Below are 14,585 nucleotides of genomic sequence, written 5' to 3'. Positions count from 1 at the left end.
ATATTTCTGCAATTTTTCCATGTTAGGAATTATCGTGGACAAGCATATGCTAAGCAAGGAATGTTCAGGGAAGCAACTGAGGATCTGTCTGCTGCTGTTCATTTGGATCCCAACAACTGGGTGGCTTTCTATCACAGAGGCTGCCTTCTGCGAAAGATTAACCCACAACAAGCATTACAGGACTTTAGCGTTTCAGGTATAATACAAACTTATATATTGTAGTTGGTGGTTATACAAATGTTAAAAGAAGTGGATTTGTCCACTAAGCCATACCCAAAACCAAAAATGTTACACGTTTTTAATTTCATTGATATTGATTGCAATAAAATAGACTGTAGCATTCTACCACCACGTAGTTGTTGGTTGTTAAAACAAATGCCGATCTTGATGGATATTTAGGTCCTAAGTATTCTCAGTGACACATGCTGGCAATTATATCAGAATTATGCCAGCTAGTGGCCGTTGCCGCTGGTGTATGCAGGATTGGTATGAGGTCATCTGATTTAAATATTGCCAGTCGCCTTCTGCACCATTTGAACCTTGCATCAGGTGCCTGCTGGGGGATGTAAAGGAGGTGGGGGAAATAGTTTCTCCCCAGAATTATGATATTGTCATGCCTTTGGCCCTTTTAATAAGGAGCTAAAAATGTCAATTGCAAAAAGATCTTTGTTGGTCATTAATGCAGCCTGGATCCCAAGGTGGGCTTCATTTTTGTGGGGATAGCAGCCTGTGTGTTTCTTTCACTGGATGTATTGACTGCCATTGTTCCTCCAGGCCTCTGGAAAGCTGAGGTAAGAGGACATCGAAGTAGGCGGTTTCTGCCTTTGGCCCCATTCCCTTCATACCAAATGTTCCAACCATTAAAGGTCATTTCAACTAAATATATTAGGGAGACAACTAAATAGGGAGAACTAGGGGTCATGCTTGCATTTTATGTAAGGGCACATTGAGTTGGCTGCTAGGTGGTTATTCTTTTTCAAGAGAATAATGGATATGTGGAAAAAGTTGCCAGCTTATGCAACGAATGCTAATTCCCTGAATTTCTTCAAGCGAAAGCTGGACCTATCTCTGGCTTGAATGAAGATCATCTTAAACAGGAGTTTGATATCCTGTGATGTAAAGCAGGAATAATGTAATCTCCTAGACTAGTTTTGATCACCTAAGAAAGTTGGAGAAGAAATTTCAAGTTTTATTCCTTCCTAATTGGCCTGGTTTGTGGCCCTTGGGGTTGCGGTAGGAATGTGCCAGAGTGTTTGTGCAATTCTGCTCCCTGATGTTTAGAGATTGTTTCGAACATCTTATAACATAATATGTCTTAAAGCAATTTTGATTAATTGCTACATTAAGAATATATGTTAAAGGCCATCATTTCCAATATTCAAGAAATGTGGCCAAATGACTAGTATCTGCAGAATATAATTGCGAAATACTATCCTTGACATCAAGACAACATTCAACCAAGTTTGGCACCGAGGAGCCCTAGCAAAACTGAGGTCAGGTGAGGTCAAAGGGAAAGCCCTCCAGTGATGGGAGTCATACCTAACGTGAAAGGAACTATTTGTGGTTGTTGGGAGCCACCCCATGAGTTTCTCAGGAAAGTGTTCTTGGCCCATCCAGTTTCATCTGCTTTATCGATGATCTTCGCTTTGACATAAGCTCAAAAATAAGGTTGTTATGTCAATTCCACAGTATTCAGTTGCATTTAGTATAACACCAGCAATGAAGTATCCTATGCAGCCTGCAGCAGCACTTGCATGGCATCCAGCTTGGGTAATGTTTATAACACATAAGTGGCAAGTGATGACCATCTCACAGATCAGAAAGCTTAGCCATCTCCCCTTGGGTTTGAGCAGAAGCACCATCACTGAGATCTCCATACCTTATAAGTTTCCACCAGGCAGAATATCATTTGAAGAAAATGTCATAGGATGGGAAAAGAATGAGAATGCTTGGTGAGAATCTGTGCCTGTGCAGCATTAGCTGTGACTGGGGCTGCCCCAGTTAGAAAGATGGAGAGTAGGAACCTGTCAGAGAGAGACGAGTAGCTAAATCTATGCAAATCAATTCAGCAGGAAAGAGAAAGAAGAGATGGGAGATGAGGGAAAGTGCTAAGGCCAAATTGAGAGGCAGTAGAGAGACAAAGGAGCTTGGGCACAGAGTAGTACCGATATGTGCAAATAACACGATTGGCAGTTGCACATCAACACTTTTTTTTTGCATAAAGTGGTTGCTGTACAAAGTCTGGAGAGCAGAAATCATTGGTGGGATTTTCGGTCTGGCCCACCAGTGGGATTTATCAGTACTGTCAAAGTCAATGGACTTGCAGCTGGCTCGCTGGTCGGTGGCATAGATTAGGGACATGTGAAGATCATGCCCTTCACATATTTCTCCCTATATGTCTAATTGCAATATAGAAATTTTGGAAATAAAATGTCCAAAAAACAAGCTATAGTTTTCCCATCCTATGACATTTTCTTCAAGTGATATTCTGCCTGGTGGAAACTTATAAGGTATGGAGATCTCAGTGATGGTGCTTCTGCTCAAACCCAAGGGGAGATGGCTAAGCTTTCTGATCTGTGAGATGGTCATCACTTGCCACTTATGTGTTATAAACATTACCCAAGCTGGATGCCATGCAAGTGCTGCTGCAGGCTGCATAGGATACTTCATTGCTGGTGTTATACTAAATGCAACTGAATACTGTGGAATTGACATAACAACCCTATTTTTGAGCTTATGTCAAAGCGAAGATATGCCCTTCACATATTTCTCCCTATATGTCTAATTGCAATATAGAAATTTTGGAAATAAAATGTCCAAAAAACAAGCTATAGTTTTCTTTCAATATAGTGGATAATACAGAGCTATTAACAAGCTTATCTGTTTTTCTTTATAGTGCTTATTAATGATGAGGTTGAGAATTTGGATTCATTTTTGCATCGTGGGATTTTGTACACCGAGTTCAGCGAGTGGCATGCAGCAATATATGACTTTGAACGTGTACTCAAGCTTGACAGGTACATTTTCTGAATCTTACATTGTTAGTCAGCTGGTTGATTGCATCAGAAAATAAAAGTAATGAAACATTATGATAGTTTCCTCAATAACAATCACTAACATGCATAATGAATTCTTACTGTTCACATAGACCGTGAGATTTGTATGAAGAGCCATGATGCCAACACAGCAGCTATGTATATACCATTTTTCAATGAACCCTATTACCAAGTGAATGCTCTTTCCTGCTCATGTCTTCTTTATACATCTGGTTTGCCAAGATGACCATGTTCATCATCTGGGTGACTGCTAAGGCCAATTTGCATCTGGAAAGTTCTGCTGAACTTGGGCCAGGACACCACAGACAATAGAATTTGGGACAAGTTGTTGGCTTGGGAGTACCTCCTTCTGCATTCTCCCTGCCTCTAATATGTGCTTGCTTTCGAAGGAGGCCGCACCGCTTTTTATTTGGTTGTGCTAGGTGCAGTGATCCCGGGCGAGCTTCTCCCAGCATTCAAAGTCAATACCAGAACTCCTAAGTGAAGCATTATATCAAAGTCTTGAGTTAGATTTCTGTAGTGTCATTGGAGACACCCCACAAGGCTTGCCACCTGCGGCTGCACCCTGCCTCCTTGGCCTCTCCATCAAGATCCCTGCCCCTCTCTCCTCACCTTCCTGAGCTCACCTTCTAACTCTGCTGTGTGGCTGCCTGCCCTTACCTGGTCCTGGACCCCAGGACTTTGAATCTGAGAACTACTTGTACTACCAGTCCTGGTCACTGTTGCTACTGGTACCACTGGGAACTACTTGGCCGGCAGCTCTCTGAAACGGGACTTCCTACTGAGTGAGGGTCAGAAGTTGTGTCTCCAGCCAATTACTGCCCCTTGGACCTATCAATGGAGTCAGTATTGCTGACTCTTTAGGTTGCGGTGTGGGAACGCCCGGCATCCGAAAAATCCTGCTTTACATGTCTTTTGCAGCTCGGCTAAAATCAGGCTAACCGATAAGCAAAATAAATCCAATCTGTATATATAAAAAAAGTCTTTGAAATACAATCTTGCCTTTATGAAGCCCATTTGGAAGACAGAGACATTTTAATTGAACATTAAACAGCAATTTCTGTAACTCATGCAGAAAAAATGCCTATTGTTAGTTATGCTGTCTGATAAATGCTGTCCATGATGAGCTATTTTGATGAGATTATATTCTTGATATTTTAATAATATAGTTCATTCATTAAATTTGTAAAGGTACATTATAGTAATATTCAAATGTGACAGTTTACATAGCACTAATTAATTTGTTTAAATACAGTACATCACAGTCTAGGGTGCCTCACTCTACCTTTAAAGCAGATTGCATCTATGACTACATTACGTTAAACATTTCCTGATGCATACAGCCCAGGGGGTTTTACACTGGCTTCAGTCCCTTGATGTACTAGCAGAGGGTCCAAAACTGTTGCCTTTCCCCATTGAGCCTTTGCAACAGCTGTCCTGAGCTTTAGCATATCCCTCAACATGTTTCCCTGGACCTTAGAGTGCTGCAAGATTTGGCCATGGACAGCTCCTTACACTGGAAGACCAACAAGCTTTAAGGAGACCAAGGTGTATCTTTCACATGTTGATGGCCTTTCAGCAACAGTTGATGTTTGTCTTAGTGTGCCACCCTGAGAAAAGGCTGCAGAGCACAGAGTCCTGTGTTATGGAGCTGCTCTGGATGAATCTGGACAAAAATCACTGCACCAATTTCCAGATGTTTTTTTTAAATGCACGTTAAAGAAGGAGATAGTTGACAGTCTCTTGTCCACTACAGTCTCCTTGTGGACAGTGTACAGTAATGCTGAAATGTTAAGGGTGTATGATGGATCTGATGGGGGCAGATCCTTCCCACCACTGGCCAAGCTACATTTTGCTTGTTTGAAAGCTCCAGCAATGAGGCATTGTGCCAAATGACCTTGCTAGTCTGCTGGGGAACCATCCAACAAGAATTACACAGGATATAAGGCTACACAGAAACAGGCCATTCAGTCCAACCAGCCCATGCTAGTGTTTATTCTCCACTTGAGCCTCCTCTCCTCTTTTTTCCTCCAAATCTACCCACTTAACTATCCATTCACTTCTCTCTCAAATGCTTGTCGAACTTCTCCTTAAATGAATTTATATGATTTGCTTCAACCACTCCCTGTGGTAACAAGGTTCAAATTCTTATAACTCTTTGAGTAAAGAAGATTCTTCTGAATTCTCAATTGGATTTCTTGATGACCATCTTACATTTATGCCTCTAGTTATGATCTTCCCCACAAAAGGAAACATTCTCTCTGTATCCACTCGATCAAAACCTTTCCTAACTTTTAAAATCTGTGTTAGGTCACTCTTCAGTTTTTTTTTCAAGAGGAAAGAGACCCAGCCTGCCAATTCTTCCCTGATATGTATATCCACACAATTCTTGTATCACCCTTGTAAATCTTCTCTGCACCCTCTCCAGTGCCTCTCTCCTTTTTATAATATGGCAACCAGAACTGCACACAGCATTCTAAGTATGGCTGAACCAAGATTCAATGCAGGTTTAGAATAATTTCTCTATTTTTCAATTCCAACCCTCTAGAAATAAAATCTAGTGCTTGGTTTACTTTTTTATGACCTTACTAATTTGTGGCGCAACTTTTAGTGATTGCTATCTTTGTACTCCAAGATACCTTTGTTCCCGTACCTCACCGAGACTTGCACCTTTCACATAATAAGGGACTTGCCTATTCTTTCGACCAAAGTGTACTACCTCACATTGTTCCACAGGGCCTACAGTTCACTTTCTAACTGGCTTCTGGTCAAAGGTGTTGATGTGCACAAACTTTTCTATGGCCATGTGGTGGTAGGCAGGATGCATATTTCGTGCTGTGACCTCATTTGCCTGATTGTAGAATACTATTCTGCTGGCTGCCTCTGCGTTCAAGAGTGCTAATAAAACATAGTGGAGTCAGCTTTCTGTCAAAGGCAGTCTGCCCCTCATAAAGGGGAGCTGTACAGAATTACAGGAGACTGCTGATACTATTGCTGCATTGTGAACAAGGATAATAGAATACCAGAGCGGAGAGAGAGGGCTTTGGGTTCATGTAGGTGTTACTGTAGTCCTTAGTGGGGAGGTGGACAGAAAAAGAGATGCTGAGAGAGGGCTCAAGAGACCCTCAGGACCCACTGTCAAATGGGAGCAGGTGGCCAAAGAGGTCAATTCCCGGCATCTGGACCTGAACAGCAATGCCACAGGAGGTCTGATGACCTCATACGGATGGTTAAAGTCAATGAATGCATGTTCATGTGTTATCTCATACCCATTACTCTGCCAGCCTTTTGCTCAATGCACTACACCCTCATCATTCAGCCAGCCCGAGTCCCTGGCACTCAGAACTCATGCCTAAGATGCAGATACTTCACCTTCACATACCTACCAAGCTACCAGCCTCACAGTAACCACTCACTGCCTCCATATACTTCCAACTATTCAGCTATGGCAGGCACAACACGCAAACACAGTGCAACACAATCAATGGTATCTGTTGAAAGGTCATCTCAACCTGAAAGAATAACTCTTTCCACAGATGCTGCCTGACCTGCTGAGTATTTCCAGCAATTTTTATTTTTATTTCAGAGTTTGAGCATCCACAGCATTTTGCCTTTGCGATGACCTCTTCCCTTCCTCTTGGAGGACAAGGTGGCACATATTAGAAGGGAGCAGCGCAGAATTGGGGGAAGATGTTGGTGTCATGGTAATGTCACTGGACTAGAGAGCCAGGCAAATGCTCTGCTTGTATTGAGTTGGGATTAGTACATAGTGAGCCGCAGGGCATGCTTGAGCTGTAACCAGGCCAGGGGTAAAGGATGGTTTGCTTGCGAGATCGCTAGAGAGTGAGGTTGCAGACGAGTTCTGCTACGGGGATTCAGATAGGAATCTCGAAAAGGAGACACACAGGAGAAAGCTGATGGGAATGCAAAGCAAGATTCCAGATACAACGCTGGAATTCCAGGCAGCATTCAGTTATTGTCAAGGAACACTGAGCTGTCTGGCTTCAACTTGGCAGAGGGCATCATGCAATGTTTACCCTCTCAGCAGCCCCTGTTCCATCTCCCTGTCATAAAGCAGATCCAGAGTGTGATGAAATGGTTTCAAAGCCTGTATTTTTTGAGATTGTCCATAACTGAAACAGAAACCCAGAAGTTCCTGGTTTCTCGGAGGGGGAGATGTTAATTGGATTTCCTGACTTTGACATGAGATTTCTGAGAAATCAGCCTCTGAGTCAGGTTGCCAGGGAAATAGAGGCTGACTGGGAAAAACTAACACCGGGCTGCCAAGTCAGATTTCAGCCTGTGGCCAGAACAGACGCAGGGGCTCTTGGTATTCAGTGTTTAGAGTCTGGAATGAGTGTCCTGCAGTCAGCATTGCAGTGAAGCAGTCTGGGAAGAGTGCCCTGCAGTCAGTTCTTGTTGAAAATAACAAGAATGATATCACAAGACAGCGCGAAAGAGCGGTAGAGGGATCAGAGCCAGCGCGAGTTCGGGGAAGCTTCAAAAAGTGACATCAGCACAAAGGTGAGAGTGGATTGGTGAGTAGTGGGTAAGTGTTTTTCTTCAGTTTTTTTCTCCAGTTTATCTCCAGTTTAAAATAGATTAAACTAAGGAAAGGTAAGGGTTCTAGTTTTTATTTAAAGTACATAAATAATTTAACTTTTTTTGCTGTATTTAACTTTAAGTAAGGGGTTTTTTTCAACTAGAGGCATGGCAGGGCAGCTCAGTCCATGTTATGACCACCTGCAACATGTGGGAAGTCCTAGACGCTCCTTGCGCTCTGACCGACCACGTGTACAAGAGGTGGCACCAGCTGCAGCTACTTGAGTTCCATGTTTCGGAGCTTGAGCAGCAGCTGGAGGCACTGAGGTGCATCCGCAAGGCTGAGAGTTTTGTGGATAGCACATTTTTAGACATGGTCACCCCACAGCTTATGGAAGTGCAGACAGTGAGAGAATGGGTGACCATCAGTCCGAAGAAAGGTGCCAGGCAGGTAGTCAGGAAATCCCCAGGGTACATCTCGCTCGAGAACCGCTTTCCTGTGTTGGAAAGTGGTGAGAGTGATGGTTTCTTTGGGGGGTGCAGCCACATTCATGGCACTGTGAGTGGCTCAGCTGCACAGGGGGGAGGAAAAAGAGAGAAAGAGCAATAGTGGTAGGAGACTCGATAGTAAGGGGAACAGATAGGCGTTTCTGTGGCTGTGGACGTGACTCCAAGATGGTATGTTGCCTCCCTGGTGCCAGGGTCAAGGATGTCACTGAACGGCTACAGAGGGAGGGCAAACAGACAGAGATCGTGGTCCACATTGTACCAACAACATAAGTAGAATGAGGGATGAGATCCTGCAAGCAGAATTTAGGGAGCTAGGAAACAGATTAAAAAACAGGACCTCAAAGGTACTAAACTCGTGATTACTTCTGGTGCCATGCGCTAGTGAGTATAGAAATAGGAGGTTAGTCCAGATGAATGCATGGCTGGAGAGATGGTGCAGGAAGGATGGCTTTAGATTTCAGGGACATTGGGACCATTTTTGGGGGCAGTGGGACCTGAGAGAACAAGTGAGTCTGGAAGGCATAGACATTATAGGCCAGTTAAGGCACAAGGGAGTTTGGCAAGGTTGGATGGTATTTATTTTCATGCAAGGAGTCTGACAAATAAGGCAGATGAGTTGAGGGCACAAATTAACACATGGAAGCATGATGTCATTGCTGTGACAGAGACATGGTTGAGAGAGGGGCAAGATTGGCAGCTCAATATTCCAGGATATAGGGTCTTCAGGCAAGACAGGGAATGAGGTAAAAGAGGAGGTGGTATCGCAATATTGATCAATGAATCAATTCCCACAGTAAGGAGGGATGACATCTTAGAAGGCGCTGCAAATGAAGCCAAATGGGTAGAACTTAAAAACAAAAAAGGAGCAATCACATTGTTGGGATGGTATTATAGGCCCCCAAACAGTCAGAGCGAAATAGAAGAGCAGCTATGTAGGCAAATTTCAGAGAAGTGTAAAAATAATAGGGTAGTAATAGTGGGGGATTTCAACTTCCCTAACATTAACTGGGTTAATCATAGCGTGTTAGGTTTAGAGGGAGCGGAATTCTTAAAATGCACCCAGGAGAGCTTTTTCAGCCAGTACTTAGAAGGTCCTACAAGAGAGGGGGCGGTACTGGACTTAATTTTAGGGAATGAAGCCAGGCAAGTGGTAGAGGTATCAGTGGGGGAGCATTTTGCAGATAGTGATCATAACTCCGTTAGATTTAAGGTTGTTATGGAAAAGGACAAGGCTGGATGTGAAATCAAAGTCCTAAATTGTGGGAAGGCTGATTTTAATAAGATCAGATATGATGGGGCTCATTCAAGAAGGAAATAGGGAGAGTACAGGGCCAACATATTCCTGTAAAGACAAAGGGTGGGACCAACAAATCTAGGGAACCTTGGATGTTGAGAAGTATACAGGATTGGATAAAGAGACAAAGGGAGGCTCATGGCAGATACCGAGGGCTCAAAACAACGGAAGCCCTAGAGGAGTGTAGAATATGTAGGGAGGAACTTAAAAAGGAAATTAGGAGAGCAAAAAGGGGGCATGAAAAAACATCGGTAGGCAAAATAAAAGAAAATCCAAAGTTATTCTACAGGTACATTAAGAGTAAGAGGATAACTAGGGAAAGAGTAGGGCCCACTAAGGACCATAGTGGTAATTTGTGTATGGAGCCAGAAGACGTAGGGAGGGTTCTAAATGAATAATTTGTGTCAGTGTTCACAAGTGAGAGGGATGACTAGGATATGGAAATCAGCAGAAGGACTGTGATGTAATTAAAGAAATTAGCATAGAAACGGGGGAGGCTCTAAGTGGTCTGGCAGGCTTAAATTTTGATAAAACTCCAGGCCTAGATAAAATGTATCTCAGGCTGTTGAGTGAGGCAAGGGAGGAGATAGCAGGGGCGCTAGCAATAGTTTTCAATACCTCTCTGGCCACAGGAGAGATGCCAGAGGACGGGAGGACAGCTGCTGTGGTACCGATATTCAAGAAGGGAGGAAGGGATAAACCAGGGAACTACAGGCCAGTCAGTCTAACCTCAGTGGTGGGGAAACTATTGGAAGCAATTCTGAGGGTCAGAATTAGTCTACACTTGGAGAGGCAGGGATTGATCAAGGACAGTCAGCATGGTTTTGTTAAAGGGTGGTCATGTCTGACCAATTTGATTGAATTTTTCAAAGAAGTGACCAGGTGTGTAGATGAGGGAAATGCATTTGACGTAGTCTAATTGGACTTCAGCTAGGCTTTTGAAAAGGTCCCACATGGGAGACTGATAACGAAGGTAAGAGCCCATGGGATCCAAGACAATTTGGCAAATTGGACCCAGAATTGGTTGAGTGGCAGGAAGCAGAGGCTGATGGTCGAGGGGTGTTTTTGTGACTGGATGCCTGTGTCCAGTGGGGTTCCACAGGGATTGGTGTTGGGCCCCTTGCTGTTTGTGTTATATATAAACGATATAGACTTGAATGTAGGAGGGTTGATCAATAAGTTCGTGGATGGCACGAAAATTGGTGGGGTGGTAAATAGTGAGGAGGATAGCCTTAGATTACAGGAGGATATAGTTGGGCTGGTCAGATGGGCTGATCAGTGGCAAATGAAATTTAACCCAGATAAATGTGAGGTGATGCACTTGAGCAGGACAAACAAGGCATGGGAATACACGATGAATGGTAGGACCTTGGGAAGCACCGAGGATCAGAGGGACCTTGGTGTGTATGTCCACTGGTCCCTTAAGGTAGTGGGACAGGTAGATAAGGTGGTTAAGAAGGCACATGAGATACTTGCCTTTATTAGCCGAGGCATAGGATATATGAGCAAGGAGGTTATGCTGGACCTGTATAAAACGCTGGTTAGGCCACAGCTAGAGTATTGCATGCAGTTCTGGAATCCGAATTATAGGAAGGATGTGATTGCACCAGAAAGAGTGCAGAGGAGATTTACCAGGATGTTGCCTGGGCTGGAGAGTTTTAGTTGTGAGGAGAGATTGGATAGACTGGGGTTATTTTCCCTGGAGCAGAGGTGATTGAGGGAGGACATGACTGAGGTGTATAAAATGATGAGGGGCGTAGATAGGGTAGACAGGAAGGAACTTTTCACCTTGGTGGAGGGATCAATAACCAGGAGGCATAGATTTAAGGTAAGGGGCAGGAGGTTTAGAGGGGATGTGAGGAAGAACTTTTTCACCCAGAGGGTGGTGGGAATCTGGAATTCACTGCCTGAATGGGTAGTGGAGGCAGAAACCCTCATAACATTTGAGAAGTATTTGGATGTGCACTTGCCATGCCATGGCATACAAGTCTATGGGCCTAGTGCTGGAAGTTGGGATTAGAATAGTTAGGTACTTGTTTGACCGGTGCAGACTTGATGGGCCAAAGGGCCTTTTTCTGTGTTGTAGACCTCTATGATTTTATGACTCTATGACAGTGTTTTCAGCCAATGGTCAGAATAGTATAGAGGCTGGAAGGCATTGTTTGAGCAGTCCAAGCATGCTGAGAAGCTGGGCAGTTTTTAGTAAAGTTGTCCATACCATTATGGGGGTGTTATTGAGTTGTTGAATGAAGATGATTCTGGGGAAGCTTCACCATTAGGACTATTGTGAAGCGAGTGAAGGAGACTCTGCTGAAGTGCACCTTTTTGTGGTAAATATGTTCATGGAATTGAGGAGGAAAGGTGTTGTCAGAGGCTACGTGGTGATCGAATCCTGCCTGAGGGGAAAGAATTAAACTCTACTTGAGGAATTCAGAGTTGTGCAGGACTTTGGGGACTGCATCTAGTGCCATATGTGCTGGGCAAATGGCCAATAAATCTGTAAAACATCTTTGCTCTATCAGCTATTTAAACTGTATACTTTCTACTGAATAAATCTGCCTGTTATTTCATGTTTAATTCATGTTGGTTTTGGTTTAAATGTTGCAGTAAAAGTTTAAAAAAGTGAAATCTTGTTCATTGGTTTCTTCGGGTCATTTAGGATGTTTGGTTCTTCCACATTATTGGTTTCCATGGGGATTATAACAAAAGGCATTGCAAATGTATACTCCATTCCTGTTACATGAAAATGTAACAGGGATTTGTATGAAAATGCCCTCCCTGTGAGGATGCAGAACCACTCTGCCAAATCTAGGAATGTACCACATCTCCAGAAACACTCTAAAAGACATCCAGAGACTTTGTAATAACAGAACCTATTTAAAAATACCTAACCTGCAAGTTGGTTGCTTGGTCCTTTAAATAACACTAACGTTGCAACTTAACTTTTGATCTTGGGTAAGTGACATAGTGAATTAATTGACTGGACCTGTTTGGTCCAGGTTTGGAAAATGGGTGCCTCATCAGCTGGTGGGCTGTGGGCATCATGATAAGGCCACTTCAGCTGCTTCCAGCGTATGCGGAGGATTACTGCCCAATTGCCAATCTCAACATAATTTGCAATGTTGGCTGCAATGTAAAGTGGTTGGTGGCTCATTGTATTCACCCAGTTGGGTGGCTGGCTTCCATGGTGCCTTCTACAGTGGTGCCATGAATACGAATTTTGCACCTTAGGTGTTCATGAACTGAGTAATCCTTGGTGTTGACAAGCAAACACTGGATTATCAACTTTGGTCTTGTGCTGTCTCCTGTGATACCTGGATACTGCAAAGTTTCAATCTTCTTTGCAAACTATCCAAAACATAGGATATAGGGAGGAAAAATTACGTATTGTTGGAAGAAAAGTATTTAAAGGAACAGTGTTCTTTTTCTTTTCCATGTAGTCTGCTTGCTATACTTCTTAGTATATGGAGGGTAACTTCATTGATAAATAATAATTTATCTATGAACTGTGGAGGATTTAAACAGAATCATTTTCATTAATTATACTTAACATAGCATCTCTGAAATGCAGCCTCCTTTAATTGGCTTTCTTTTCACCATGTTCCAGTAAATCTTGCTTATATTGAGGTTTGAAATGAGACGTATGAGCAGCTACTGCTTGTCACGAAGCTGGATTATACTTTTTACTCTGATTGTTTTTACCATTCTTATCACTTGAAAAATATAAATTATTTTAATCAGTACCGGCATGCTAATGGCTGGTAACACATATGTGCCAATGAACTATGGAGTTGGAAATTTTATTGCTTCCCAGATAAATTAGTAAAACGTATTACTTTTAGGACCTTAGTTGAGTTAATTCAGAAGAATAAGCAGAGTAAAGGCGAATACTTTCAGGTGCACATCTAAATAGCGCCGATGTTAGCTTGAAGAAAAATAAAAATATAGTCTAAGGTCTAAATGATGATGTGTATCTTTACAATATATATATATTATTATTATTAAATCATTGCCTTTTCTGTATGATTAATATAGTTTGTGTTTTACTTCCAGGTCTATTTGCTTAGCTCATATAAACCTTGGGCTTATCTTCCTTTTAAAAATGGATTACAATTATGAAGCAATCCGTAGATTTACAAATGCCTTAAAGGTTGAACCAACTTCTACAAGAGCATATGTGTGTCGAGCAGAGGCATATCATAAGGTACATGTGTACTTGAAATAAAATAGTTAAACTTGAGGTGGGATTTTACATCCCACTGCGACTGTGGTGGGGCCGGATAATGCAGCGATCCGTTCAAAGGTCCATTGACTTCAGCAGGACTGGAAAATTCTGCCAGTGGGTGGGGCCATAAATTTCGACCCTTGATTTTTGTGGCTCAGTTGACTGTTTCCATATTACTTTGCTTTTAAATTGATTAATTAACATGACTGTTCCAATTTTAATTCCAAATCAAAAGTTAGCTGATCTTCTGGAAAATGCTGAGATACCGAGGCCTTAGTAATCTTGAGTTGTATAAGGGTAAATCAACCAGGGTTCCCTCTGTTGACCACTATTAATTGACTTCTATTAAAAGTGCGCACAATCAGAACGATTATTGCTGAAAAAAGTGAAAACTTTCTGTCTTGCGCTCATCAGGACACTTCACAAGAATACCAATTTAAGAGGAAAACAGCAGTTTACACTGCATGTAACGAGAGTGCTGATTGGTTGGCAAGTAGATTCCAATTGGTAGAGGTGTTGCCATGGAGAATGCAGCAGTGATGGTGACTGACAATTAACTGCCAAGCGTTGTTTGAAATTTAAACCAGGCAGCTTGACCTTGATAGGTCAAGGCATTGCCCTGAGGAATGAGTCAGTGAATGGCTGTCACTTATTTTGTTTAGCTGAAATGGGCGCAATGTGTCTACATGTTCTTTCTATCTGCAAAGAACAGGGCCCTGTGGATTAATACATGTAGTTTCCAGTACACGCAAATGCGCCACACTGCGAGCCTGACTGACAATCTTAAATTGGTTGTCAGTGCAATTCTTAGCACATGAGAATTATTTAGCAAATGTTATGCAACCATGGAATCACACCTAATGTTGGACACTGTGTTTTGAGTTTTGCAAGCACAGGCTGTTTGGGTATGGTCTGCACCTTGCCCATTGCGAACAGTAGCTGGGGAATGCTGGTTGAT

General features: G+C 42.7%; 1 protein-coding gene across 1 annotated transcript in view; it reads left to right on the top strand.

The window, feature by feature from the left end:
* Positions 1 to 14,585, top strand: part of ttc6 (tetratricopeptide repeat domain 6) — a 213,144-nt gene that overhangs the window by 29,619 nt on the left and 168,940 nt on the right. The window contains exons 6-8 of the mRNA XM_041214176.1: positions 27 to 196; positions 2,897 to 3,017; positions 13,456 to 13,606. Coding sequence (XP_041070110.1) covers positions 27 to 196; positions 2,897 to 3,017; positions 13,456 to 13,606 — 442 coding nt within the window. The remainder of the gene's footprint in view (positions 1 to 26; positions 197 to 2,896; positions 3,018 to 13,455; positions 13,607 to 14,585) is intronic.

The sequence above is a fragment of the Carcharodon carcharias genome, chromosome 20, assembly GCF_017639515.1.
Source record: "Carcharodon carcharias isolate sCarCar2 chromosome 20, sCarCar2.pri, whole genome shotgun sequence".
Taxonomy (NCBI): Eukaryota; Metazoa; Chordata; class Chondrichthyes; order Lamniformes; family Lamnidae; genus Carcharodon; species Carcharodon carcharias.
Note: the sequence above shows the minus strand (reverse complement) of the source record. Positions and strands in the feature narration are given on the sequence as shown.